Genomic DNA, 27,851 nt, shown 5'->3' with positions numbered 1-27,851 from the left:
TGCAGACACACACACACACACACACACACACACACACACACACACACAGGATTAGACCAAGTAATCCCAAACAACACATGTGCCAGTAATCCCAATAATTTAGCATATGGTTAAAAAAAAAAAGAATAAATACATCTGTGCATAAATTGTTAATGATAATACTGGCTGAAGGCCTGGGGGATGGAAATGGGGATTATGGGTAATAAACAATTTAAAAGATCAACAGAGGGGTTGCCCTTTAAATGTGCCAGATTTCCAAACCACGTATATAATAAACAACATTTAAGATTATCAGAAATGAGTCCGTTTTCACATAGGACTTAACTTTGGTGCTCAGTGGAACACTTACAAAGAATAAACAATAAAGCAAAGTTCTGCAGTCAAGAACATTAATAGGAAAATCATCATAAATTATGAATACACTATACAAATATGCAGCCACTTTTACAACGTGTTATAATAATAATGATATGTAGCCTATAAGTTCACGGTGTGTGCAAAATGTTTTTGCACAATTGTTATTATGATATGTTATAGGTAATATAAACGCATAAGACTAATGTTATTTCGAGATGTGATGGAGACTCCATTGACGCATCTACGGATCCCCGAGATTAGGATTACAGTGTGCGCGCCTTCTCCCACTAGCTGCCTGTCTGCTGTCCCAAAGCTGCCTGTCTGCTGTCCTGAGTGTGTTTATGAACCGGGCTTGCGCACTGAGCCTCCATTGTCTTGCAGCAGCAGCAGCAGCAGCAGCGGCGGCGGAGCGCAGAGCAGCGGAGCTGCGATCCGAGCGCAGGGGAGCGGCTTCACGGTGACCCGGATCTCCGAGGGGGACGAAGCGACCTCTGGTTGGAGACCACCGGACCGGACACACGCAGCGCGGACGGCGACGTCATCGGGCCGCGGTGCCGGCAGGCAGACAGACAGCAACAGTTGTCACGATGTGCGCGCTCCGATGAGGCGGCGCGCCGCTGCTCAGACCCGGGCCGGCCGGGACGGACGTGTTGCTGCCGCGGCCCACCTGCAATGACGCCGCCGTGCTAATCACCTGGGACCCGACGGGAGCGGACCCGACGGGAAAGGACCTTGCGTCGCGCGTGTTATTCCGGGCTTCCGGCGTCATTCAGCCCCGCCAGCTCGTCGCCCCGGTTCCGTGCACCAGGCTCCGGGGCGGGCTCATGCTCCGCTCCGCAGCGAGGCGGCTCGTTGCCGAGAGTCACAGCTGACAAGCCCGCCGACGCACACGGACAGACAGGCGGGCAGGCAGGCCGAGAGACAGGCAGGAGCGCGGGGAGGGGGGCGACAGCCTGCGAAGGCTCTCTCGACCCTCTGGTGGATCGAGCCGAGCCCCCTTCCTGTTCCCACCCAGAACCCCCACCCGTCTGTCTGGATGGGGGGCAAGCAGAGCACGGCGGGCCGGCCCCGGGGCGCGTTCCCCGGCGTCTCCACGGATGACAGTGCGGTGCCACCGTCGGCCCACTTCGGCCACTACCGGCCGAGCGGCACCATGGGCCTGCGGAGTCGCTCCGTGAGCTCCGTGGCAGGGATGGGCATCGAGCACGGTTCCGCCGTGCCCTTCGGCTTCTACACCCCCAGAGGGACGGACTCGGATCGGGACGGCGGGGGGTCAGGGAGCACTACCGCCGCCCCCCGCGGTACCGGCTACCAGGACACCGGGGGCGGGGGGCACCACACGGACGGGGTGCTCTATCTGGGGTCCCGAGGGTCGCTGGCTGACACCTTGCCCCTGCACATCGCACCCCGCTGGTTCAGCGCGCACAGCGGTAAGGACGTACGCACGCGCACACACGAACATACGCGTGCACACACACACACACAGTCTGTCTTCCTGAGGACCCTAACCCTAAACCCTATACCTGGTCTGTTAAAGTCTGACCTGGCTTTCCAAAAATGTCCTCAAAGTCTAAAACTCAAATGTGGTCCTCATAAAGATAGCTGTTCGAGTACACACACACACACACACACACACACACACACACACACACACACACACACACACACACACACACACTGACACCCATCTGAGTAAGACATCTAACTGTGTTCACACCTGGTTTACCTCTAAGAATCACTTGTCATCGCTGTGAAGAGAAGTTGGACCTGAAGATCTGAAGGTCTGAGTGAGAGAATGACAAAATTAAAAATAATCCAAACAGACCAAATAGGAGGATCATCAAATACCCTCTTTTTGGTTAAACTGTTGTTAATAAGTCATCTTAGTTGAGGGAAATCAGTTTGCTTTGTGTGGGAACCTTGATCTGTAGGACTCTGTCCTGGATCTGCAGGACTCTGTCCTGGATCTGGTGAGCATAACAGTCCAGGACTCTGACACTGCTTGTTGTGTGAAATGACACTAATGCGCCTGCTGCCAAATCTAGCTGAGTCAATTAGCCTGGCGATTAGAGATGGTGGGAGAAAGGAGGGGGAAGGTGGGAGGAGGGAGGAGAAATGGGAGGTCATCGGCCTACCACTCGCTCCACAATGACCTTTTCATTTAGGTGCACCCAACATTTTTTTGAGGGGGAGGCCGCTGACCACACAGCTGTCACAGCACAGGTTGTGTTGTTTATAGACTCTTTGCAATAAAGCATGATGTTGGCTTTTTTTTTCTATCTGAGCTCCGAAAATTGGACACGCCATCAGAAACACCTATACGTTGGCCTGTTTGGATGTGGTGGGTTCTGGTTCTGACTCTGACTCTGGTTCTGACTCTGACTGACTCTGGTTTTGGTTTTAGTTCTGGCTCTAACTCTGACTCCGACTGGTTCTGGTTCTGACTCTGGTTCTGTCTCTGAATCTGGCTCTGATGCTGACTCTGAATCTGGTTCTACCGCTGATTGGCTCAGACCAGACAGTGGTAATTCTCCAGTATGCTGGTGCGAAAAGAACACTCTGAACATACACATCCACCTGTATACACACCTTCACCTGTACACACACACACACACACGCACACACACACACACACACACACATGTCCACCTTTACACACACACCTCCACCTCTACACCCCCCCTCCCCCCAGGCCTAGCTGAGTCCCCAGGCCCTCATTACCGAGCCCCTAACTGGGTCCCAGCAGGAGAAAGGCCAGTTGGACGTCAACATGTTGACGCTGCCCAGCGACTCTCATGTTTCTATCAGCTCATAATCATTACCTCATCTTTTTAATTATAATAAGACGAGAAAAACCTCCTCCCGCTCCACTAGCTGTGTGGAGGGCTGCAGGATACTGGAACAAAACTGACATTGTATAATTAATTCCTATTAATATATATTTCTGCAATATATATTGCAGTATGGATGTTTCCCTAAAATAAACCTGGCCTCCAGGGAGCGACTCCTCTCTGATTGTATAGAAGTCTATGAGAAAATGAGCCTACTTCTCTCTTTATGTATTATCTCAGTAAACATGAGTTTATGGTCTCAATCAGTTTCAAGTCTTCTTCAATCCAGCATGATGTTCATTTAGTCAATTATGGTCCATTTCAATATTAGCTGGAGTGTTTTTCCATCTGCGCTGTCACAGAGAATATGTGTTTTCTTTGCTACTATATAAAGTAAGTAAGAGTGTTACAGCTGTAGTTATAGCAAGGAGTGGTGGATATTTTTGTACATTTATTTGTGTTATGCTGTAAATGTGCAGTGTTGCTGTGTCATTGTGCGCTGTTGGTGTTTGATATTATTTATATGTAGCCTGTTAAGGATATACTTCATGTGTACTTGACTACTTTCCTTTGTTGACTAAATTACTTACTAAATGACCTTGCCTTCTGGATTGAAGACACTTGGCAGTACAGTCTGGATTGAGACAGCACAGAAAAGCTGAATTTAAAAGGACCACAAACATTAAAGGACACAACAGCAGGACACTTTATTGTAGTCCAAGTGAGCTGTGTATTCATGGGATTTGTTTGTTGTGTGTTAAATTGGGAAGCAATGTAAAATTATTATTGCTGAAATTGCTGTGCTAAATACAGTGGCCATTGTCGAGTTCCTCTGTGCTAATTGTTTGAAGAGGAAACTATTTTATTTCCAGTTTTCAATACATTTCATGTGTATTTGAGTAAAGGTTAATGCCTATAACTTATCTTGTCTGGTGCTTCCATGTGTGGTCAATGTGTCACTTAATTCCTTCCGAACCATAACTGTAACTAAGAGTAGGTTTCTGGGCTCCATGTGTTCTCTACTGTGTTCTCTGCTACATGTGTTCTAGGCTACATGTTCTTTGCTCCATGTTTTCTAGGCTACATGTTTTCTAGGCTCCATGTGTACTAGGCTCCATGTTTTCTAGGCTCCATGTGTTCGAGGCTCCATGTTTTCTAGGCTCCATGTGTTCCTTGCTCCATGTGTTCTAGGCTCCATGTTTTATAGGCTCCATGTGTTCGAGGCTCCATGTTTTATAGGCTCCATGTGTTCTTTGCTCCATGTGTTCTAGGCTCCATGTGTTCTCTGCTACATGTGTTCTAGGCTCCATGTGTTCTTTGCTCCATGTGTTCTTTGCGCCATGTGTTCTCTGCTCCATGTGTTCTAGACTCCATGTGTTCTTTGCTCCATGTGTTCTAGGCTCCATGTGTTCTCTGCTACATGTGTTCTAGGCTCCATGTGTTATTTGATCCATGTGTTCTAGGCTGCATGTTTTCTAGGCTCCATGTGTTCTTTGCTCCATGTGTTCTAGGCTCCATGTTTTCTAGGCTCCATGTGTTCTTTGCTCCATGTGTTCTAGGCTCCATGTGTTCTAGGCTCAATGTGTTCTAGGCTCCATGTGTTCTAGGCTCCATGTGTTCTTTGCTCCATGTGTTCTCTGCTACCTGTGTTCTAGGCTCCATGTGTTCTAGGCTCCATGTGTTATTTGATCCATGTGTTCTAGGCTGCGTGTTTTCTAGGTTGCATGTTTTCTAGGCTCCATGTGTTCTAGGCTCCATGTGTTCTAGGCTCCATGTTTTATAGGCTCCATGTGTTCTAGGCTCCATGTGTTATTTGATCCATGTGTTCTAGGCTGCATGTTTTCTAGGCTCCATGTTTTCTAGGCTCCATGTGTTCTAGGCTCCATGTGTTCTCTGCTACCAGTGTTCTAGGCTCCATGTTTTCTAGGTTCCATGTGTTCTTTGCTCCATGTGTTCTAGGCTCCATGTGTTCTAGGCTCAATGTGTTCTAGGCTCCATGTGTTCTAGGCTCCATGTGTTCAGGAGGACGATCTCAATGCTGAGAGGATTTAGAGATACAGAGTCACAATTTTACATATTTGCGTCTTTCCATTGACTTTGTATTTAATAGCACCGCGCAAAATATTCGCTCCATGTTTGGTTTGAACTGACCTTGAGGAGATTTTCGTCTGCATCGTGCACAGATTCAACGGTGTGAGCTCTGGAGTGATTGATGATGAATAAAATCTCCTTCTATATAAAATATATGTAAGCTGCCTGACTTCTCAGGTCAGAGGGTGCAGGTAATGCTGTGTTCCTGAGAGCGAACTCACCCTCTGAGGTGAGAAGTAATTACCCAGCAGCCTCATCACTTCTGGGTGGATGAAGAGAGGCTTCCTACCAGATTACTGTGTACAACACGGACTGGAGGCTGGAATCAGAACAGACCCCCCCGTACACCGCAGCAGCACACAGAAACACAAACATGCCGCTGTCGCTCCACGTATGCAGGGCACGCGAGGTCACACAGTGGGAGCGAGCAAGCGAGCGAGTGAGCAGCGGGCTGTGTTGTGGCTGGATTTCACGCCGTTGCAGTGATCGGGAACATCTGTGCTGGTTGTATTCCAGAATATAGGTCAGCTCCGTCATTTATCTCTTTCCCACATTCACACTCACCCATCTCCCCCTCCTCCCTCCTCCAATTAACTCAGCACAGTGCATATGAGGACACACACACATACACACGCACACACACACACACACACACACACACACACACACAGGCAGAATGTGACGAGCATGAAGGAGCGACTGCTAGCGAGGCTCAGATTGGTTTTAGTTGCTGTGACAACCATGTAGCTGCCCATCGCTGCTGCATCAGTGCAGCTCATGAAGGCGTGCAAGAGCCCTGCGCACGCACACACACACACACACACACACACACACACACACACACACACACACACACACACAGAAATGCAGTCTCAACCTCGTCATTCCTACTTTCACCGACGCACACGAACACAAATGCAGAAATAAAGGTGATGTGAGGAAGAAAGGGGGCGGAGTCAGAAACAACGGACATGGTCAGTCCTTATTTGAAACGATCCCCGACAACCAGGCAGCATTTCAAAGGTTGAATCAGTCAGCGTCATTTTGATGGGCTCGCAGTCGGTGGGTTGCCACGGACAACGCCTACACGGCGTCATGGCAGATAAACCTCTGACTTGGGTGGCGAGCGGCAATGGGACACATAGACATGCTGGACTACTGTTGCATGTCTTCCAGTCATAGTGAGAGAAAACCCTTGTGCAATGTCAGATCTTTCCCAGACGACTCGTCCTCGTTTGGTCTTCTCGACTGAAGTGAGGGATTTCCTGTGTTTCTCAGAATACCCTCAGAAACAGGACGTACTACACCTGCTGCATCAGATCATTCATCATCCACATGCTTTCTGTGGCAGATATGATTAATGAATTAAATTCAATGGATTAATTGAGTGATGGAAAATGTATTAACACAAATAATGATTAAATACTCATTTTAGTCATTTATTAAAGGGCCCATATTATGTAAAATACACAAATCAATCCGTGTCCCTGATTGAGCAGACCCCCAAAGGATCAGAAAAGACCCAAAATGTATTTTTGCGACCCATACATGGGTACTTTTTTTCATAATAAGAAAAGTGAATGAAGCTGTTGTTGTTTTTCAGGCCTCTGTGTCTCTGGAGGAACAGCGAGGATGTGATCCCCTTCAGGGATCCGAGATCCTGATTGGATCCCCGGGGATTGTGGTTTTGTTCAGACAGCCGTCTCCAAGCTGTGGCCCTGTCCCTTCTGTTTTCCAGCATGCATTTCTCCGTCCTCCAAGACAACGGCTGTGTTTCTGATCCTCTTTCCACACCCCCAACATCCATCCTCTCCTCCGGCTCCGTCTCTCTCTCTCTCTCTCTCTCTCTCTCTCTCCACATCTTCCCCTGACCCGTTCCCATGGAAACTGCTGGTCCGGTGAGGTAGAGAGAGTTTGCTGGAGAGAGAGTTGTGTTTGCTGTGAGTTGTGATGTAATCAGGCCAACAGCTTCCAGGCTGCCGTTTATGGTCGTGACAGCATTGGCGGCTGACGGCCGGGCTTCCTCCGGTCCGTCTGTGACTCCTCCCCCTCTGTGTGTGGATGGGAGAGGGAATCCTGCTGTCTCATCCACTTACATGCTGTCTGTCTGTGTGTGTATCGATGAAGCTCCGGCTACTATGTCTCAAAGGTGGCAGAAACAAAATGGAGGTGATGGAGTGAGCAACCTTCCAACGGTGCAACAGCATCAAAACCACAAACACAAATAATGAGTCAACAAAGCTATGGCTCAGAGCACCAACATCGTGTTTCTGTTCCCAGCGAGTGGAGAGCGCACGCTGCCATGTGCAGCTGCAAACGGCGTCTTCTTTCCGTAGTGCGGCCGCTCAGAGTGCCTCAACTTCAGAAAAGCGTCAGTGAGGTTGTTTGGTTAGCGTCGGTGGTCCCGGGCTGAGTAAGCGATGACAAAGCAAAGACCATCAGAGGACCAGGTCAGCCGGGCGGATGCGTCCCATCACTGATCATCGGCGTCCTCTCTAATGTTTCCCCATTCGGCAACCTTTCGGAGGTTTCATCTGAAGGCTGAATGCATTACGGCGGCTGACACAAGGTTGTCCAGTCTCAAAGACGCCTTCACATGCAGCACAGAAAGAAATGTGGCCGTTTATTCCCCTGATTCAGATGGTCTGGATCCAGCTGATGGATCCTTCCAACGTTTCCCAGGCTTCATTGCACGCTGGTGATGATTGGATTTTAACCAACGTGGCGTCTATGAGGATCAGCAGCAGATTACACTCTCTCAGCCTGAAATCTATCATGAAGCGTCTCCTCAATCAGAGTATAACATATAAAGAATCTCAGATCTCTGGCTCAATTTTAATCAGATAACTTTAGTTCACCCTTCTTTGCTCCTGATGCTCAGCTGCAGCTGGTTGCTAGGCGATGGGAATGGCAAAGGTGACGCAAACAGGAGACCCTCTGTAGACCAGAACGTCTCATTTCAGAGGCCGCTCAGTTTGGCCTTCGTGGTCTTCAGAGGTCGGGGTCGACGTAGACCACGGAGTTGTCCTCTGAAGGACGCAGACGCTGGATCGGGACAAAACTACTGCAAGAAGCAATCACATATATATATATAAATATGCAATATATCGTAGATAATGAAGACAAAGAGATGATAGAAACTCCTCCTCCTCTCCTCACCCGTTGGTTTCTCCTCCTCCTCCTCTCCTTACCCGTTGGTCTCTCCTCCTCTTCTCCTTACTCGTTGTTCTCTACCCTCCTCCCCCTCTCCTCACTGTTGGTCTCTCCTCCTCCACCTCTCTTCACCCGTTGGTCTCTCCTCTACTTCCACGACTCGGCCTTCCTCCTTTTATTTAGTCTTGGAAGTCTGGCTGTTTCATCCGCTCCACAGCTCCCTTGGGTGCTCTCTCATTTTCATCGATTCCCCTTTGACTTTCTGTCTCACCTTTCTCTATTCTCTGCTCTCCCGTCCCCTCTTTGTCTCCCCCCTCCTCCTCTTCCTCACTTCTGAACCATAAAGCTGTGTGATTCATGTCTCCATCTGCCCCCAGACTGATGTCGTCCTTATTTTACCTCCTGTTTCCCTTCTCTGGAGTCTATCTGTCTGTCTGGAGCCTGTCTGTTCCTGCATCCTGTCTGTCCTCTGCAGATATGGACATGTCTCCCATTAATAAAGAGAAACAATAACCTTCACCTGCTCTGTAATTATTCTTCTGCAGATATTTGATGAGCGCCATGAACATGGTTTTACAGTGCTGTTGATTTGATCTGGTAGAGTTGTTTGTGCAGCCGTGAGGCCCCGAGGATCTGGTCTGATCTCTGGAGCCAATCTCTGGAGCCATTTACCAGGTCTTGTAAAGTGAGGAGGACAGAGGGATTCTAGAGTCCTGACAGAGATTCAGGAGTCTTGACAGGACATTCCCTGACAGAGGGATTCAGGAGTCTTGACAGAGGAATTCTAGAGTCCTGACAGAGGGATTCCAGAGTCCTTGAGAGAGGGATGCTCGAGTCCTGACAGAGAGATTCAGGAGTCCTGACAGAGAGATTCAGGAGTCTTGACAGAGGCATTCCCTGACAGAGGGATTCAGGAGTCTTGACAGAGGAGTTCTAGAGTCCTGACAGAGGGATTCCAGAGTCCTTGAGAGAGGGATGCTAGAGTCCCTGAGAGAGGGATGCTCAAGTCCCGACAGAGGGATTCTAGAGTCCCGACAGAGGGATTCAGGAGTCCTGACAGAGAGATTCAGGAGTCTTGACAGAGGCATTCCCTGACAGAGGGATTCAGGAGTCTTGAGAGAGGGGTGCTAGAGTCCCGACAGAGGGATTCTAGAGTCCTTGAGAGAGGGAAGCTCGAGTCCCGACAGAGGGATTCTAGAGTCCTTGAAAGAGGGATGCTAGAGTCCTAACAGAGGGATTTTAGAGTCCTGGAGGGGTTTTCTAATGTGCCAACATGTTTTCACGAAACCATCAAAACCTTCCTAAACAGGGCGCCGTCTCTTTGGGTCAAAAGTCGATTTAATCATAAATGTAGCTCCACATCCTGCTGAGTGTTTCTGTCTGTCCTCGAGTCTTCATCAGCGGGTATCGGGGATCTTCATCGGGGTCTCTCTCTCTCTCTTTCTCTCTCTCTGTGTGTGTGTGTGTGTGTGTGTGTGTGTGTGCAGCCAGGGTCTCCATGGACCATTTCAAGTTTTTTTCAACTGCTTACACACTAAAATCAAAAGTATTTCACAGCAAAACTGTTGACACAAGGAGCAAAACACTAGCTCAAATTAGCACAACTATAAGCACGTTATCAACCTCACACTTTTTGCAAAACAATACCTTGCAATACCAAAACATTGACTGAAATTACCACACCCTCCAACCATACGTAAGAATCTCCTTGTCGACATGTTGGTTCTGTAGAGAAATACATTTAATTTTCATCAAGTCTGCAACTTTGGTCTTTTGTAGTGTTTGGTGAATTTCCTGGTGACTGGGCTGAAATGATTATATGAGGACAAAACTCTATTGTCATGTTATTAATAATAATAAGTTAGCATAGAGCCGAACCACCACACCTAGTTTCACGGGATTCAATGGGTTCAATGGTTTCACTAGTTAAATGGTGTCACTTGTTTCACTGGATTCAATTGTTTCTCTGAGTCTCCGAGTCTTATAGTCTCCTAGTCTGCTATCTCACTGTCTTCTAGTCTCCTAGTCTCACAGTCTCATAGTCTCAGAGTTAGAGGGCCGTGTTCAGGTGAGTGATGTCATCAGAAGGCGACGGTCAAGAAACATATCTGAAAGATATGTGACGGTTGTGACTTTATATCAGATCTGCAGATGTTGCTCAAACACACACACACACACACACACTATCTCACTCGCTCACACACACGCACACACACACTATCTCACACGCTCACACACACTGCACTCGCACCACTATAATTAATTTATGATCCAGCCCTTTGATTTATTTTTGTCCCTATCTGACCTCACAAGCTCCTTGAATATGAAATGTCCTCAAGGATTTGTGGTGCTTGGCTGAGTCGAAATGCACACACACACAGACACACACACACACACACCTGTCCGACTGCACAGCTAGAGTTCATGTATCATACGCCTTCATTTCTCCTCAAATGCCTGAACTCTCCCACCTCCCTTCTGCTCCTCTTTCTCACAAATTTTCCTCTTTCTCCCCCCCTCTCTCTCTCTCGCTCTCTCCTCTCTCTCTCTCTCTCTCTCTCTCTCTCTCTCTCTCTCTCTCTCTCTCTCTCTCTCTCTCTCTCTCTCTCCCTCTCTCTCTCTCTCTGCTCGTCCCGATGGAGGATCTGAAAATAGCGGCCGAGGGAGAAGTGGGTCAGGAGCCGTGTGAGGGTGAACCAACCCGTCTCACTGCCGAGGCCTCAGATAGTGTCGCTTGCCCGGCTGCCCAGCATATAAACAGAGAGAGAGAGAGAGGGAGGTGGACGGGTCAAACAAACAACTTTCACTCAGGAGACCGCTGTTATGGTCCCATGTAAAGCTAAAAGTAAACGTGAGTCATTAGTCAAGTTAACGTGAACCAGCTTATTTCCTAAACATAAGTGGTGTTGTTGCCTTCATCTGATGGGAATTTTTCATATATATTTACAAATGGGTATTAATCGTCATTATCTGATAAAAAGGTTTAATCATTTGACAGCCCTTCCGCCACATGATTTAACACACATATAAATTTGGCATTATCTCAGTAAACATTGTAAACACGAGTTTATGTTCTCGATCTCTAGTTTCAAATCTTCTTCAATCCAGCATCAGAATCAGCATCAGTGTGTGTGTGTATGTGTGTGTGTGTGTGTTTTTGTAAAACACCTTTAATTGTGTGTTTTATGGACCACCTGCTGACTCTACTCTTACTGCACCGAGCTGGCCAGTAGGGGCCGCTAGTGACGACACAGTTGAGTACATTGACAATCGTTGCTCAGTCGACTTGAGGACTAAATAAACGCTTCGCTTCACAGTTAGACACGAATGGAGACTCAGCAATCGTCTGCTTAGAGACAACGGCAGCGTTTGTGAAAAACAGTGTCAGCTTAGTTTTCATTCCGTTCTAGTTGATGATCGTTGAGATCGTCTAGTTGATGGTGATTTATATTACCTTCAGATCTTCTTCACATTTGGTTGGATCAAATCGAGAATCCTTAATCCTTAAGAATAACGTGAAAAAATATTTAATCAATACAGACACCAGTATTTATAGTGGGCCAGATCACATGTGGTTTTGATGTTTTAGGGCCATGTTGGGGTGGAGCTGTCAATAGTCACAGTGAAGAAATGTACAACAAGGTGGCGTGGAAGAGCTTTGCTTTGCAACATCTCACACGACTTAGTTGGAGGGTTTCATATGACAGCATCCACACCCAGTTTATCATGGTGGTTAGACAGGTTCAAGGTGACCTGAAGGGAAACAACAACACTGATTCATCATCTCCCAGACTTTATCTCTCACTGTACCATCACTTTAATCTAAAAACACATCTTCACCTTGTTTTTATGAAAGAACAGTAAGTAGAAAGTAGAGATGAGGATCAGCTGATATTTATTTCAGAGGTATACAGTTTTTTCACTCATTTGTTCTCTGCTGTTCTCTCAAGGATTCAAGTGTCCTGTCTGCTCCAAGTCTGTGGCGTCCAATGAAATGGAAGTCCACTTCATCATGTGTCTCAGCAAGCCCCGCCTCTCCTACAACGGTAAGGAACGCCTTCGTCTCTCTAGATCTGGTCCACAGGGACGGGATGAACTCATCACTGCCCTGGTTTCACCAGGTGTTCCATAGCTGACTTTGTCTATATATACCTGATTATATATTATATATATATATATATATATATATATATATATATATATATATATATATACACACACATATATATTTGATGCAATTTGAGAGCTAAATTAAGGGTCAAAAACATATTATTAACCTCACTGGTCGTATAGATATAAAACCCAGAGAGCAGGTTAACGAGGCTCCATGTTTCTAGATGGGTCAGGTGGGTTCAGGCTCCACCCACTCTGGAGCCCCATTCCTCCCTCAGGGAGAGAGAGGGTGAGGTGAGTTCTGAGGAGGCAGTGAGGTCACGGATAAGATATAAAGCATTCTTAAATCAGCTGGTAACAGTACAACCACCATGACAACCATCCTCCAATCAATCAGCGCTAGAGAAGGTTGTGAGCTCATCAAACCAAGGTTATGCCCCACCACCTGATGTTCCAGCTCCACTGAGAGCTCCAGTCCTATCTGCAGGAAGTGTGCATCCCTCGCCTTGACCTCGCTGTGATCTCGCCGCCTCCTTAATAATCGCTTCACCCTCTCTCTCCAGAGGGGGCGGAGCCATGGTAGAGATAATAATTGATACAGTGTTTTTGAGAATCGATACAGTTTCACTAAAATGTGTTTTCCAGTTCAGCTCATGCAGCCGAGGATTCTGGGTCGTCTGGAAGCCTCAAGAGCCTCGGCTCTGTGTTCTGGACCTGAACTGTTATCTGATGAATTAGATCTTTGCTGAACTTCGATAAAAGTCATTAGCGACTTTATAGGTTGTAATGCTGCATTTGAGTCGTGAACACGTCCGTCACATAAACTATAAATCTACAGTTTTAAAGGATTAAAAGAAGAGTGTGTCAGAGTACGGATGATAAAGTCTGTAAATCCACAGAAGGAAATGCCTGTAAGAAAAAGCACTTTTCTTCTGTCAGGACTTTATCTTCTTTTTTTCTGCAAGTCCACTTTAGAATCAACTAAAGGAGTTTCCCCTGAGAAGAAAGGTGTTTCTCAATATGAATATTCTTCCTCAGGAATCAGGAGGGGCTCTAATTACAGCCCCTCCTGGTTGTCATGGAGACAAGTGATTGCCAGCAGCCGTGTTGCCCCTAGCACCACGTTGATTGACTGTGCACGCGTACGTCAGGTCTGAAGGTCACCTTGTAGAAGTTTCCTCAGGATGAGAACCTTGCGGACTGAATCACGTAGATCTAGGGGGGGACGTCGACTGGGGGGGGGGGGGGGGGGGGGGGGAGCTGAGTGACAGAGACGGAGCGACGAGAGGGAACCTGTCTGGAGGAAGATGGGATCCAGAGTGATGGAGGACCTGATGCCCGATAACGGAGGAGGAGAGGAGAAAGACGCATCATTCCTCTGTCTGTCCTGTCTCTCTTGATTTCCAGCATATAACTGTCTGTCCTCCGTCTGTCGCTCCATATTCTGTCCTCCGTCCTCCATCCTTTGTCCTCTGTCCTCCGTCCTCTGTCATCTCCATATTCGGGCCTCACACAAACTGGGCCGAGCTGCAGCTGATCTTATTTCCCAGCATGCTCAGCGGTCTATTGTCCTTCAGCTGAGGCGACTAACTGTCTCTGAGCAGCTCGTCGCACTTTACTGTTCCATCGATGCAGGAAGCTATTAAAGGACAGTACTGTTTACTAATATTCAGAATGGATCATTTTTACATGAAGTCTTATGTGTTGATATTCAGTTTTTAGCAGCAGTTTACATCAAGTTCACTATGTCTCAGTTGGTGATATAACATTATGAATATGATTTTACGTGAATATCGGCCGATAGTGATTTCAGTTTTTTTTACTCCATAACGGAATCAGCATCCTTAAAGGTCCAGTGTTGAGCATTCAGGGGATCTTTAGAAAGAAATGTAATACAATATTATTAAGTATGTTTTATATTTTATTTAAATGAGGATTGGTGTGTTTCTGTTCTATCTACATGGCGGTGGTGGAGCCAGTTCTCTTCGGTTGGCATTGGACGCCATCGTTCTCTACACGCTTGTCACATGGGAGAAGTTTCAGTTGGTCACATGCTCTAAACTTACCACTAGATGACGCCAAATCCTACACACTGCACCTTTAAGGGATTTCACCTCACATTTAATGAGGAGGGAGACGCTGAAAGACTCCTGACAGTGTCCCATGAATAAGCAGACACTTTGATTGAATTTTAAATGGAATTGGATGAATGTTAAAGTACTGAATGTAAAACCCAGAACCCAGATGTCCTCTGTGTTTCAGGCTTAGAGCAGCACAGCCAACCTCTGGGACCCTTCTAAGCTGCCACTTTGTACGATATTTTAGTGCCTCCAACTAAATATAGCCGAGTTAGACGGGGCAGCGTACACATACGGGTGAGACAGGTGCTATGGAGGCCCAGAAAGACCAGAAGGCCCAGGTGTGTGTTTGAGAGTGAAAGAAAGGTGGAAGATGTGAACACTCAGATCACTACAAGAAGAAAGAGGCGCTGAGATTCAGAGAAGCAAAGAGAGACTACTCCCACTGATGTGAAGCTGTTGGACGCCAAATGACTTTTGGCAAAGTGGCTGAAAGTCAAGACAAACGAGGGGGGAGGGGGGGGGGGGGGGGCGATGATTGAGAGACCCAGCAAAGAGCCACATTACTGATCCAGATTCATGGAGTCATATTTTTATGATTTCATATTTTCATCTGCTTGTATTGGACATTTGTACATGTTGTGAAACCAAACGGCGTCCTGTCTGGGTTCATGACATCATCCAGAGGTGCACGGTGGATTTCACCAAGCTGGATTCACTGGATCTAGCAAGACACATGTGGGCTGGTTTACCACAGCTTCAGGAACCCAGAATAAACTATTTAGCTATTTAGCTTTAATATCAATAACCAGAAGAAAAGGATGCTGAAATAACTCCATAATGATGGTGATCAGTAAAAAGTTTGAAGTCATGCTGTTAGGTCAGTCTGCAAGACGACAAGCTAACTTCTTTTAAAAAGCTTGTTTTCTGAATGGAGTCTGGTTGATGGGTGTTAGGCTATGCTTACATTGTAGCTGCTCCACCAACACTCCAAATAAGGTCATTTAGACATTAATACTGCAGGGACCTTGTAATTCAAGACAGTCTCTGGTTTGTCCACATAGTCTGGTCTGGTCTCTGGACTAATGTGAGCTACTATCGTAGACCTCTGGGGGACCACAGACAGTCTCTGGTTTGTCCACATAGTCTGGTCTGGTCTCTGGACTTATATGAGCTACTAAGGTTGAGACTCCTGATGAGGGTTTTTAAAGGACCCTCTTCTCTTGATTGGGGGGTCAGAAGTGGACTTTAATGCACTCAATCAGCTGATTAATCTGAGAGAGTTTCCTGCTGCTTTGTTACGGCAGAGTGTTGCTGTAATCCGGAGAGACGGGACAGACGGCTGTGAACAATAGAATAAAGGATGGGGTCACAAGAGGAGAGACAGGGAGGGAGGAGAGGAGGAGGAAAGACAGGGAGGGGAGAGAGACAGGGAGGAGGGGGGGGGAGGGGGTTATGGGAGTTTGTTGAGGAACTAAGCTGATTTGCAGTCAGAGCATATGTCTTCTGTTTCTGATTCTATCTCACAGTCTAACCCCTCTCCTTATCTGGCCCACATCTGTCTGTCTGTCCGTCCGTCCGTCCGTCTGTCTGTCTGTCTGTTCGTCCGTCTGTCTGTCTGTCCGTCTGTCCGTCTCTTCATCCCTGTTCTACTTATATTCTCTCACTTCATCCTGTTGTTAATGATCATTTGGCAAATACAGTTTTATAAAAATAAACCCTTTTCACGATAACATACAGTTATGTTATAGCTTTCATGATAATTATTATGATTTAGTTCCATCTATGCATTGTCTACCGCTTATCCTGTATTCAGGGTCGTGGGGGGGCTGGAGCCGATCCCAGCTGACATTGGGGCGAAGGCAGGGTACAACCTGGACAGGACGCCAGTCTATCACAGGGCCACCATGTAGAGATAGACAACCATTCATGCTCACATTCACACCTACGATCAATTTAGAGTCATCAATTAACCTATCCCCATCCTGCATGTCTTTGGACTGTGGGAAGAAGCCGGAGAACCCGAAGAGAACCCACGCTTACACGGGGAGAACATGGCAAACTCCACACAGAAGGAACCCGAACCCGACCCGGGAATCGGACCCGGGACCCTCTCACTGTGAGGAGACAGTGCCAACTACACCACCGTGCAGCCTGTTATGATATAGTTTTCATATATAATTATATTATTGTTATGATATAGTTTTATATACGTATAATATGATGATAATATATTTTAATATATAATAATAATAATATAGTTATATTATAGTTTTATATATTATTAAAATATAGTTCTAATATAGTGAGAGAGCAATGACTCCAGAGATAGTCGTGTTGGACAGACATTCATGAATTTTGAATTCAACAACTCCTCCAGACCCACGAGGAGACTCAAGCTAACTTCCTGTCTTGTTAGCCCTGAAGTTAGCAACAACTCTGGCTCAGGAACACTTAAGGTGGGCTGAACTTTAAGGTGGGCCAGCACTATTCTCCTCTAAAGGCGGGTCCACACCGGACCGAAAATCGGCGTCTTTGAGAGAGTCGGTGTCCGTGACATGAGTCTCCTTGGTGTGGTCGCTCGAATCGGCCCACGTCGGCGTTCATTTCAGCCGATTCAAATGCGTAATCCGCCATTCGAGTCGGCCATATTAAGTAGCCCGACTTCATTTACCGACGCGAGTCGGGCAGTCGGTGCGGTGTGGACCCGCCTTAAGCGACAAGCTGCTCCTCTAGGTCTCTGAGCTTTATTATCTTCATTATTTATTTAACTGTGTAACTGACAGCAGGTTAAACAGCATCATGTTTTATTTTAATCTGTTAAAGTCAGAAAGTGAGAGAACTATTATGGTATTAATAAGAACTTATATTGTACTCAGCTGTTAGTACCCCATTAAAGACCTTTTTTATAAGTATGAGTTTTATAAAATATAATAATAAAAATAAGTAAATTTTCAACTGAAACATTATGATACACATTTACGTTGTCTAAATTGATAATAACAAGCACATACTCTGATTATTTTAGAGTAAAGTTCTTAATTCAATGAGAAAATTTCATTTCCCCAAATGTTTAATTCACATGAGAGCATTGTTTTGTGAATGACCAGAAAACATGCTGCTACTGATATATATTGTTATCGAGGCATGAAATAATATATCAGATCATTTGGACCTCGGTGGCTGTGTTTCCTGTGGTTTTATGTTTCCATACCAACAACATCAGCATCATGGTCTGAGTTGAACCGGATCCTGACCTTGAGAGGAGAGCAATGCTGAGCAGTAACAGTTCAGTTCACAGACAACAACAAGCAGATCGTTGGGGGGGGCGCTGAGACCAGATAGGCTCCTAATTGGCTCAGCGTGGCTTAGACACCGCCGCTCTAAGTGTAGCAGCAGCCGGGCGCCGCCCTCGCCGCTCTGCTCGGTGGCGAGTCACATGATGACACGAGTCACATGACGACACTAATGTTTCTTTCCAGAACATAGTTTACATCATCATGTTCCAGTATATTCATGCGGTTTCTGTAGGGGTCAGGGTCTGCTACCAGGCGAAAAGTGAAGCCATAGCTAAAGTGCCTTGAAGCTGCACCTTCTGTGCTGGCCGACAGGGGACGCCTCCTCTCTGATTGTATAGAAGTCTATGAGGAGATGACCCTACTTCTCAGTAAACATTGTAAACAATTATTTTATTTATCATCTCAATCTCTAGTTTCAAGTCTTCTTCAATCCAACAAGATGTTCATTTAGTCATTTATGGTCCATTTAGAGTCCAACAGACCAGAAAGCAGGGGATGCTTTAGGGGCGGGTCTACCTGCTGATTGACAGGTCGCTACCAGGGCATTGACCATTGTTGCAGTTGTTCCTTCTCTGGTTCAAACAGCCAAGATGGCGATGACCTTTTTTAAGGGTTTAGTCCACAAAACAGTGTTTGATGTCGTGGTGATGAACTCCCACTTCTGACATAGAGTCTGTATGGTGATCAGTGTATGTCAGTGGTGTCTGATATTTCACTTCATGTGACTGTTATTTATATATTTATTCATTGACTGTCATTATCTTTGCTCATTATTTTCTATTTTGCTTGATTTAGTTTCTCAGCCTTGAGTGTAAAATCTTTCCTTCTTTACAGTCAGTAGATGAGTAGAAATACAAATAAATATGATGGAGGCTTTTTATCTCCTCCTGAGTCATTGTGTTCATCGCTATGAGCTACTACTGGTTTAATGCACCAACCTGCTCTCTCTCTCTCTCTCCCTCTCTGTGTGTGTGTGTGTGTGTATGTGTCTGCCACTTCAGATGATGTGTTGGCGAGGGATGCCGGCGAGTGTGTGATCTGTCTAGAGGAACTGCAGCAAGGAGACACCATAGCCAGACTGCCGTGCCTCTGCATCTACCACAAAAGGTGACACACACACACACACACACACACCCACACACACACACACACACACCCACACACACACACACACACACACACACACACACACACACACACACACACTAGTCTACAGTCCAGTTCAGATGTTGTGTGTGTGTGTCCGTAGCTGTATAGACTCGTGGTTCGAGATCAACCGGTCCTGTCCCGAACACCCTTCTGACTGACGGACCACCAGGTCCACTACCAGTACTGTTCCAGGTGAGTCCGCCATCCACACACACACTCACACACACACTCACACGCACACACACACAAATGGAGTGGAAACATGACGAGGTCCAGAAAAGATGAGAAGGAGAATCATGAAGATGTTCAAAAGACACAACAAACACCAAGTTAGCTGTTAGCACGGCGCTACATGTTAATGATAGTAATCGTGGTGAAAACGCATCATTCATGTTATTCACACCAGTTTAAATATTTACAAATTGCATAAATGTTTTGTCCATCCATCCGTCCATCTACTGCTTTATCCTGAATTCAGGGTCGCGGGGGGGACAGGACAGGTCGCCAGTCAGGTTGCCAGTCAGGTTGCCAGTCCATCGCAGGGCCGACATGTAGAGACAGACAACCATTCACATTCACATTCACACCTACGGGCAATTTAGAGTCATCAATCAACCTATCCCATAAAGGTTTTGTTCTGAATGAAAATGTAATAAAAATGAAGTTTCAAAGAAATAAGAAGCATCACTGTTGGTGTTGAAGGATTCAAACTTTAAACCCTCTGTGTTTTCCCCCGTGTCTCCAGGATCTCTGGTCCCACCCTGGATATCTGGACAGAGACGCAACCAAATCTGATGAAACAATCAAAGCTACCAACACCAACTTCTCCTAACAGAGTCCTTCATCATCATCATCACCACCGCCATCCTCCACGTCATCTTCATCATCTTAATCATTCTCATCCTCATCTTCACCATCATCATCACCATCTTCATCGTCTTCATTATCCTCATCATCCAACATCGTTATCCCTTGTGACCTGAACCCAGAAACGTGACTGTCAACCCGCCGTTCATTAAAGGGCCTCAACCCCCCCGAGCTCTCTCTGCTCCCTCCTCCCATGTCTCCAGGCCAACGGCCCCTGAAAGGGCTTCATCCCCCTCCCCCTGAAGTGGTCCTCCCTGACATCCTCTGATCCTTTCAGGCCTCTAGCAGCCAGCCTTCCATCATGGGTCTGGATCCAGGCCCGGCAGTCATCAGTGTCCAGTCTCCCTGTGGCCTTAACTGGGGAGAGGAGAGGAAGCAGAGTGAGGAGGGGAGACGACGAGGAGGAAGAGGAGGACGCTTTGACCTTTGGCCTCTCATTTTGCAGCAGGACATCCTTGTGTAGCAGACCAGGTCCCGGTGTGCTTCTCAACCCCAGGTCCCCCCTTCCTTGCCAAAGCCAACACCAAGTCCACTCATCCTGATCAAATCAAAATGTCCCCAAAATGCTTCTTAGACCTGGTTTGTGGCAGACTCTGGTGGAGGGACTGGAACGTCAGCTGGTCTAGTGTGTACAGGATGGGAGGGGCTGTGTTTGTGTGTGTGTGTGTGTGTGTGTGTGTGTGTGTATGTGTGTGTGTGTGTGTGTGTGTGTGTGTGTGTATTTAACATGTTTATGCGTGGCGGTCCTCCCTTTACTTTGCTGATGTTTACAGCTGCAGAGAAGCAATGTGTGAGAGCGCATGCATGTGACCGTGCATGTGTGTTCGGTTGTGGGACTCTAACGGGGTCCACGCTAGGAGGAGGTCTGGCCTGGAGACGCGAGCCACTCGGACCTGAACCAGAACTCTGTAGTCCCCCGCGGGTCCACCGGATGGGGCTTATCTGTTCATCTGTTCATATTTAACAATATTTGTTTAATATTCCAACGAGGTCACTGTTCAGACGGCCGAGCTGAAGTCTACGAACCAATGAACAAACTGCATTTACAAAGCTACTGTAAACAAATGGTGGAATAAATTGTGCTAGATGACAGACTCCATCTTCATTCTCTGATCAGCATATAGAATATATTAAACCTGTATATTAATGGGACACGGTGATAAACCCTTCAATCACTACATGAGTTATTATGGGATTAAGTGTGATTGTCAGTGAACCGGCTGTGAGTAATCCCCATTTCATTTAGTCGTTTTACTACATTTCCTAGAATGCCGTTGGAAATTGACAAAGAAAGAGGCCTTGAAGGGACACGTGTGTTAGGTATGGGATGATATGAAAACTATGCCGTGTTTATCATGGCCACAATGTTACGACATTCTCCTGATAATCATCATCAAATGTTTAAAAAACTCTTAAAATGGCAGAGAAACATTCTGGAGTCAAGTCGCCTCACATTTAGTCAAGAAACGCATCTTCTTTTTTTTTAGTGGAGCTAAACAAAAAAATAATGTATAAATAAATTTAAAATAGCAACATTGTGTGAGTCTGTTCTTTCTGATTATTATTATTATGACGGACATTTTAAGGCAATCAATTTATCGTCCCATCCCTAATGCGTATAAGTAAGAGGAAGATTTGATCTGTCTGAATTGTTCCCAGAACTCCACATGTGATGTTTGTCAGTTTAACAGAGTGTCAGAGTGTTGTAGGTTTGTTTAGTGTTAAACCGCTCAGTGAACGTCATCTCTGGACTTACGCAACGGATGTCACCAACACGGCCATTAGCTCGTCTCAATAAGCTAGCTAACTTATCTACATACGTCATAAACATAGCTGTTAGCTCGTCTCGATAGCTAACTAACTACATACGTCACCAACACGGCCATTAGCTCGTCTCATTAAGCTAGCTAACTTATCCATATACGTCATAAACATAGCTGTTAGCTCGTCTCGATAGCTAACTAACTTATCTACATACGTCACCAACACGGCCATTTGCTAGTCTCGATAGCTAGCTTACTTATCTACATACTTCACCAACACGGCCGTTAACTCCTCTTGCTAGCTAACTTAACTCATAACGTTACATCCTGGTTACCACCCTGTTGGTGGAAACTCTATACTAGGATGGATCTACAGTCTGAGACTTCAGCCAATGTAGGATAAAGAGATGAGATTTAGGACACAGATGCAAACTGCAACTTGACTGGTTGACAAAGGTTTAAACCACAAGGTGGTAATGCTAGTTAACTTCAGACACCATCATGGTGCATCATAAGGAGCAGGCCGACTACACTGCCGACAGCAGGCCGACCACACCGCTGGCCCGCCCACCCGCTCAGCTACAAGAATACACCACCTTCATTTAATATGCCTTTATTTAATTTGACTCCATTTAGTCCGTGACCTACTTTACTTTCCAAGGATGTGAATGGCTCCTGCTTCTTTGGGGCGCTGACTCAGATGTCTGATAAATTTGGTGTCCAGTCTGTGGGATGAGAAATACTAATTACATATACAATAATCGTGGCTGACACATTCTTCCAGTTGGCTAGAATTGTAAGGTGATGGATCCCTAACGGATTATAGTATGTGTCGATTTCTATTCGTCATCTGGTACATCAGGACAGCAGGAGAGGCTAGCATGTAGCAGGCTGGCTTCACTGCTTTTTCTCAAATAAATATAATCAAGGTTGATATTCCCGTTCTTCTTTCAAGAAAAGTTATTATTTTATAACTATATTATTTGATTATTGTTATTGTATTATTGGTTTTCATTGTTTTATTATTATTATGGTTGTTATTTTATTAGTTATTTTTATTATTATTATTATTATTTTTATTCATTTTTTCATTATGCAGTCATTCAAGCCATACAGCAAAGACATTTTTGCAAAGACCGACAATGGTGTTTGCCGTTCCCTCCCACCCCACCCATTGCAAAGCAAGACATGCCAAGTAAGTCAGTAAGTATTTTTATTATATCGTTATTATTACAACCACAAAGCTACATGATAACATCCTAAGAACAGGGCACAAGGGGCCTTCGCATATGTAAACGGTAAATTTCTGACCTCTTACGGCTAAAATCGTGATTGCACCTGACAGGCAGAGTAATTGATTTCACTGATGGGAACGATGATATCGTCAGGGTATTATTTTTCCCACAACATATTCTATTCAAATCCCCAAACTGCTTTAAGCTTTGTAAAAAAAACAACAACAACAAAACGTAGCCATTAAAATATAAAAGCAGGACAACAGTACTTTCTACTCAGTTCGAGTCAGGCTGAATCGATTGCTGTGGTCTGGATCATACAGTAGCATTCTGATTGGTTGACAGACGCTGGCGCCAAAAACGCGAGGAGGAAGGAAGCGCTGTCAACACAACAGTAGAGACCCGTTGGCCGACATTACGCTCAGTATTATGGTATAAAGGGAATTTCGGCTCCTTCGGGGACAACATGGAGACGCTATCCTACCTGCCGGTCCAGCCCGGGGTCGGGATGGAGGAGAACTTCCTGTCTCTGGACGACATTCTGCTGTCTCACGAGAGGCTTCCCATCCGGACGGAGATCACCTTCCCCCGGCTGGGATTCCTGGAGAAGTCGAGCGACTCGCAGGACATACTAGAGGTGTGTTATCTCTGGATGTACGCCGAACCTATTCCATTAATCCGGCTCTTTACTCTTACAAGGCTGTAAAGGTACTTATTCATGTGTGGTAGGACATTTATTTAAATGGATAAAAAGGTAAACAAGACCCTTTTTTCAATTCGGCATGTGTATTACCAAAATTTAAACTGTAGCCTATTATAATTGACTGTATCCGAATAGTTTGTTAATCCCTCAGGAAATTGTACAGCTACAGTTAAAGAAAAAATATGTGCTCATAAATAGATTAAGTGCCTATAGACAGGTCCTCTACACGTAACTATAAAGTGATGACATACAAAGTATAAAAAATAATGACAACCAGTTTCTGTAATGTATGTACATAACACACTATACTATTTGCTGTTGAGGAAGTAGTAGTAATAATATTGAGGTAGTAGTATCATAGAATATTGTTCACATAAGTATTGCACAGAAATAATGTTTGACATTTACATTTTCCCAGGGAGATGCAGGTCACATATTTTACATAATGATGCACGTTACATGCACGATACACGCAAGTTTGTACAGAAAAATACAAAAAACAAACACACAACTAATTACTTACTTATATTGTATTTTATTTAATTAGTCTCTTATTTCTATGTATTTTAGATGTAGTGAGAGGAAACAGAAGTAGGGAAGAGACGATATCAGACTTTGTCATCGATCGTGATGAAAACAAATTGATTCACTACGATCAGAACAATTGTAATTATGGTCAGCAGTCACTTTAAAACTGACTAGTTCGCTGTCATGGTATAGACGTGAAAACGAGAGCCTGTTTTACATGTATTCATCTTTATTCGTGCAGGGAGACGATATGATTTATGAGCAGCTTATTTAAGATGATTATTTTTGTTCACTAAAAATATATTTGCATTATCATGATTATGATGACATGAAATGTTCATATTTTCTCGTAACGACATGGATAATGAAATGATCGATGCTGCTTTAGTTCCAGGCTCACAGCTTAGTGGGATTTTATTCATGTCATCAGAATCAACTTTGATTATGATATTAAGATCATATTTTCCTCTCCACCAGGGGACGAAGATGGAGCTTCCTCTGTGGCTGTCAAAAGGTCTGTACGAGAAGAAGAGGAGGGTGCTGTCAGTGGAGCTCCCCAAGGTGTACCGGGAGGGCTGGCGGACCGTGTTCAACGCAGACCCCAATGTGGTGGATCTGCACAAGATGGGGCCCTACTACTATGGTCTGGGGTCCCAGATGCTGCACTTCGAAAGTCCAGAGAACCCAGAGATCGCTCAGACGCTGCTGCAGGTGAACAAACATCCAGCACGAACATTTATTCATAATATGGTTACTTTGGGCAGTTTAATCATTTAATTATAACATTATTATAACAGTCATACCATTATTATAACATGTATCAACACACTGAGGAAAGATTACAATGTTTTCTGTCTGTCTTCAGAGTTCTCTAATTTAATAATAATCTTAGTAATAAATATGACGGAGCTTCAACAGACAGGTGCAGATTCAAAACAAACACAGCCGGTGTTATTTAATACATTACAACTAGGGGACGCAATCAGATCAGAAAACATGTTTTAACTATGCCAAGAACCAAATTAGTGAGAGCTGAGCTCGATGCACAGCAACTTCATTGTTGTTTGCATGCCTCGAGCTAATCGGATTTCCGACGCTCATTTAACGCGTCACACAGGCAGTGCTGCTCACGTCCAGGCTCGTGACATCTCTCCGCCATCCCGGGATGCTTTCTAAACGCAGACACCGTTGGCTTTATGCATTTTGACTCGCCTTTCCGCAATTACGGTGGAATCGTCTGTGTAAAAAGGCCTTGTGATTCTGGGTGTAATGTATTGGTTCACCACTGGGGCCGCCGGTGTAAAGTGTGAGTTCACCTTGTATGTTCCTCCCCAGCCACAGTACCTGTCAAAGTTGTTTCATATGGTATTTGAGCTCCAGATTAAAGTGCTACAGTAACAAAATAACATCGTCTGGTTCATTAAGACACAGTACTTCTTTTTATGAGGAGCTTGACCTCCTCATACACCTCCATCAGAAGGTCTGGCTCAGTTTGGGAGAAGGTTGCGTATGCGTCATCCTCGTCATGGTGAATTTGGGATCTGCATCAGTGCTTCACTGATGGATCTCGGGTCTAGTTGAGGAAGGATTAGTTGCACCTGGCTTGACTTAGTCGCAGCTGTTCATGCTGGTTTGGCTTTTGTGCAACCAGTTAAACCGGACATGTCTCACTGGGATATGTTGAACCCAGCTTAGACATTTATCCTGGATATCTGGATTCTGCTTTTGTGTAATAGCCCTGAGCTTAAAGGAAAACCACAGAATGACCTTTCCTATGTCACGTCCTCATATCACCGTGACTTATGTGACTTTAAAAACAGATGTTGTTAGACTCCAAGGATTTACACTTATCAATAATAATAATAATAATAAAAAGAACAACTTAACTTTATATCGTGCCTTTCAAGGAACCCAAGGAAACTTAACACCACAATGAGACAGATAAAAACGTGCTGGGGGGGCACACTGAATGCTCTGTCCCCAAAGGTCTGGTGTCTGGTGAGGGGGGTGCAGAGCAGACCCAGGCCAGAGGACCGAATATTGTGGGGCGTGGTATAGGGCTGAAGGAGGTCTGACAGGTCCTGATGGGGTGAGGGTGTGGAGGGTTCTGTAAGTGAGGGTTTTGTATGAGATGCGGGACTTGACCGGGAGCCAGTGAAGGTGCATGAGGGAGGATGTTCTGCCTTGGTGGTCTCTCTAACTGATCCTTGTCCCCCTTCCAGACCTTTATGGGCCGGTTCCGACGCAACATGGACTCGTCCCAGAACGCCTACAACGAGGACACGTCGGCGCTGGTAGAGCGTCTGGACTGTCTGGAGAAGACTCTGTTCTCATCGGGGCAGCGCGGCCTGAACGGCTTCCAGAGCTGGGAGAGGGGCGGGGCCTCACGGCTCACCGCCTCCAGCCTCGTCCTCAACTACCGCAAGAGGAAGATGGCCGACGTGCCGCCGTGACGGCAGACTCACCCACCGTGCAGCCTTGACCCGCGACCATGACGGGTTCATCAGGTCACGTTCTCTGAGTCATGGAGTCAGATGGTTTGATCACTAGAGCTGAAACCTCAGATCAATTTATTGATGGACATTTGTTGATTTGTGAATATGAATCATTGGATGCTGTTGAATGTTGATTGTTTTAACACATGTCAAGTAAAGATTCCTGGTGACAGAATTACACATCTCTTCTATCATTGCAGAGATTTAATCATAACAAATCAACCTTTGCCATTAAACAATCCGACAAACAGAACTGCAGATATAAAGAGATGCTTTCTGGGTAGAGATGGGTTGAGATGCGACTAATATTTATTGTCGCCTTCTGTCTTTGTTGCTTCTCCTGGTATCTGGTCAAACAGTAATAATAATATTAATATCTTCATTTATATATACTAAAAAATAATCTGGCAGCTCCAGAGCTTCGATGGTTTTGGTCCTAGCAGCTCTTTGTCCTGGAACCTGCCCGAAGTTTTCTAGGTTCTAGTGGGTCGAACTGGGATCAAAGAACATTAACTGTCTTAAATAATTAAAAGAGAGTTTTCTGGAACTGGTGGTGTGTTCGAGGTCTGGCAGCTGTTTACTGTCTTGGTTTTTCCTTCAGGCATGTAAAGTGTGTTAGGGGGGTCAGAGCTCTTTAGATAAAAGCCTCTAAAATAGGCTGAGTTCTGGTGATGGTTAGTGTGAAGTGAAATAATTTTCTTTTCAGAGTTAAAATGCAGTTAAATAGCAGACTTGATGTTCTTTACCCTTTCATCTCGTTACCCAGAACGCAACTGTACATGCAGCTGAGCTGATCAAAGAGGCAGATTTGAAGTCTTAACCAACCAGCCGAGAGCAGAATCTGTGACGAGTTAAAGAGATGATCCCATTCTGAATAATGTATAAAGTCTTAAACTGTTAACTTCCACACTCCTCGTTATCATAGGCCGACTGTTACCGTAGCAACCAGGCAGCTGGGTAGCGTGAGCTGACTGTTACCATGGCAATCAGGCTGCTGGTGAGTGAGTGAGTGAGTGTGATTGATTGTGTGTGTGTGTGGATTCCTGTTCATGTAATTATTGCGTTGCAGACTTTATTATGGCTTGAGTTTGTCTTTGTAAAATAATAAATAAAGAATTAGGCCCGGTTAATATTGGGATTGGTTTAATGTCTTAGTTTTAAAGTTGGTTTTAAGCAGCGAGTTGTGAGC

At 45.5% G+C, this 27,851-nt stretch overlaps 3 protein-coding genes across 3 annotated transcripts in view; 2 read left to right on the top strand and 1 right to left on the bottom strand.

The window, feature by feature from the left end:
• The window catches only part of chka (choline kinase alpha), a 130,224-nt gene that overhangs the window by 77,020 nt on the left and 25,353 nt on the right, over positions 1–27,851 (bottom strand). The gene's annotated exons all lie outside the window — the stretch shown is intronic.
• Positions 687–21,451, top strand: znrf1 (zinc and ring finger 1). Its single transcript, XM_084017415.1, has 5 exons — positions 687–1,787; positions 12,383–12,478; positions 18,924–19,029; positions 19,172–19,263; positions 19,817–21,451. Exons 1-4 carry the CDS (start codon positions 1,394–1,396, stop codon positions 19,227–19,229), a joined length of 654 nt encoding a protein of 217 aa, XP_083873541.1. The 5' UTR covers positions 687–1,393; the 3' UTR covers positions 19,230–19,263; positions 19,817–21,451.
• gins3 (GINS complex subunit 3) lies at positions 23,298–27,780 on the top strand. Its single transcript, XM_084017416.1, has 3 exons — positions 23,298–23,573; positions 24,645–24,878; positions 26,390–27,780. Exons 1-3 carry the CDS (start codon positions 23,403–23,405, stop codon positions 26,618–26,620), a joined length of 636 nt encoding a protein of 211 aa, XP_083873542.1. The 5' UTR covers positions 23,298–23,402; the 3' UTR covers positions 26,621–27,780.

The sequence above is a fragment of the Eutrigla gurnardus genome, assembly GCF_963514095.1.
Source record: "Eutrigla gurnardus genome assembly, chromosome: 9".
Classification (NCBI taxonomy): Eukaryota; Metazoa; Chordata; class Actinopteri; order Perciformes; family Triglidae; genus Eutrigla; species Eutrigla gurnardus.
Note: the sequence above shows the minus strand (reverse complement) of the source record. Positions and strands in the feature narration are given on the sequence as shown.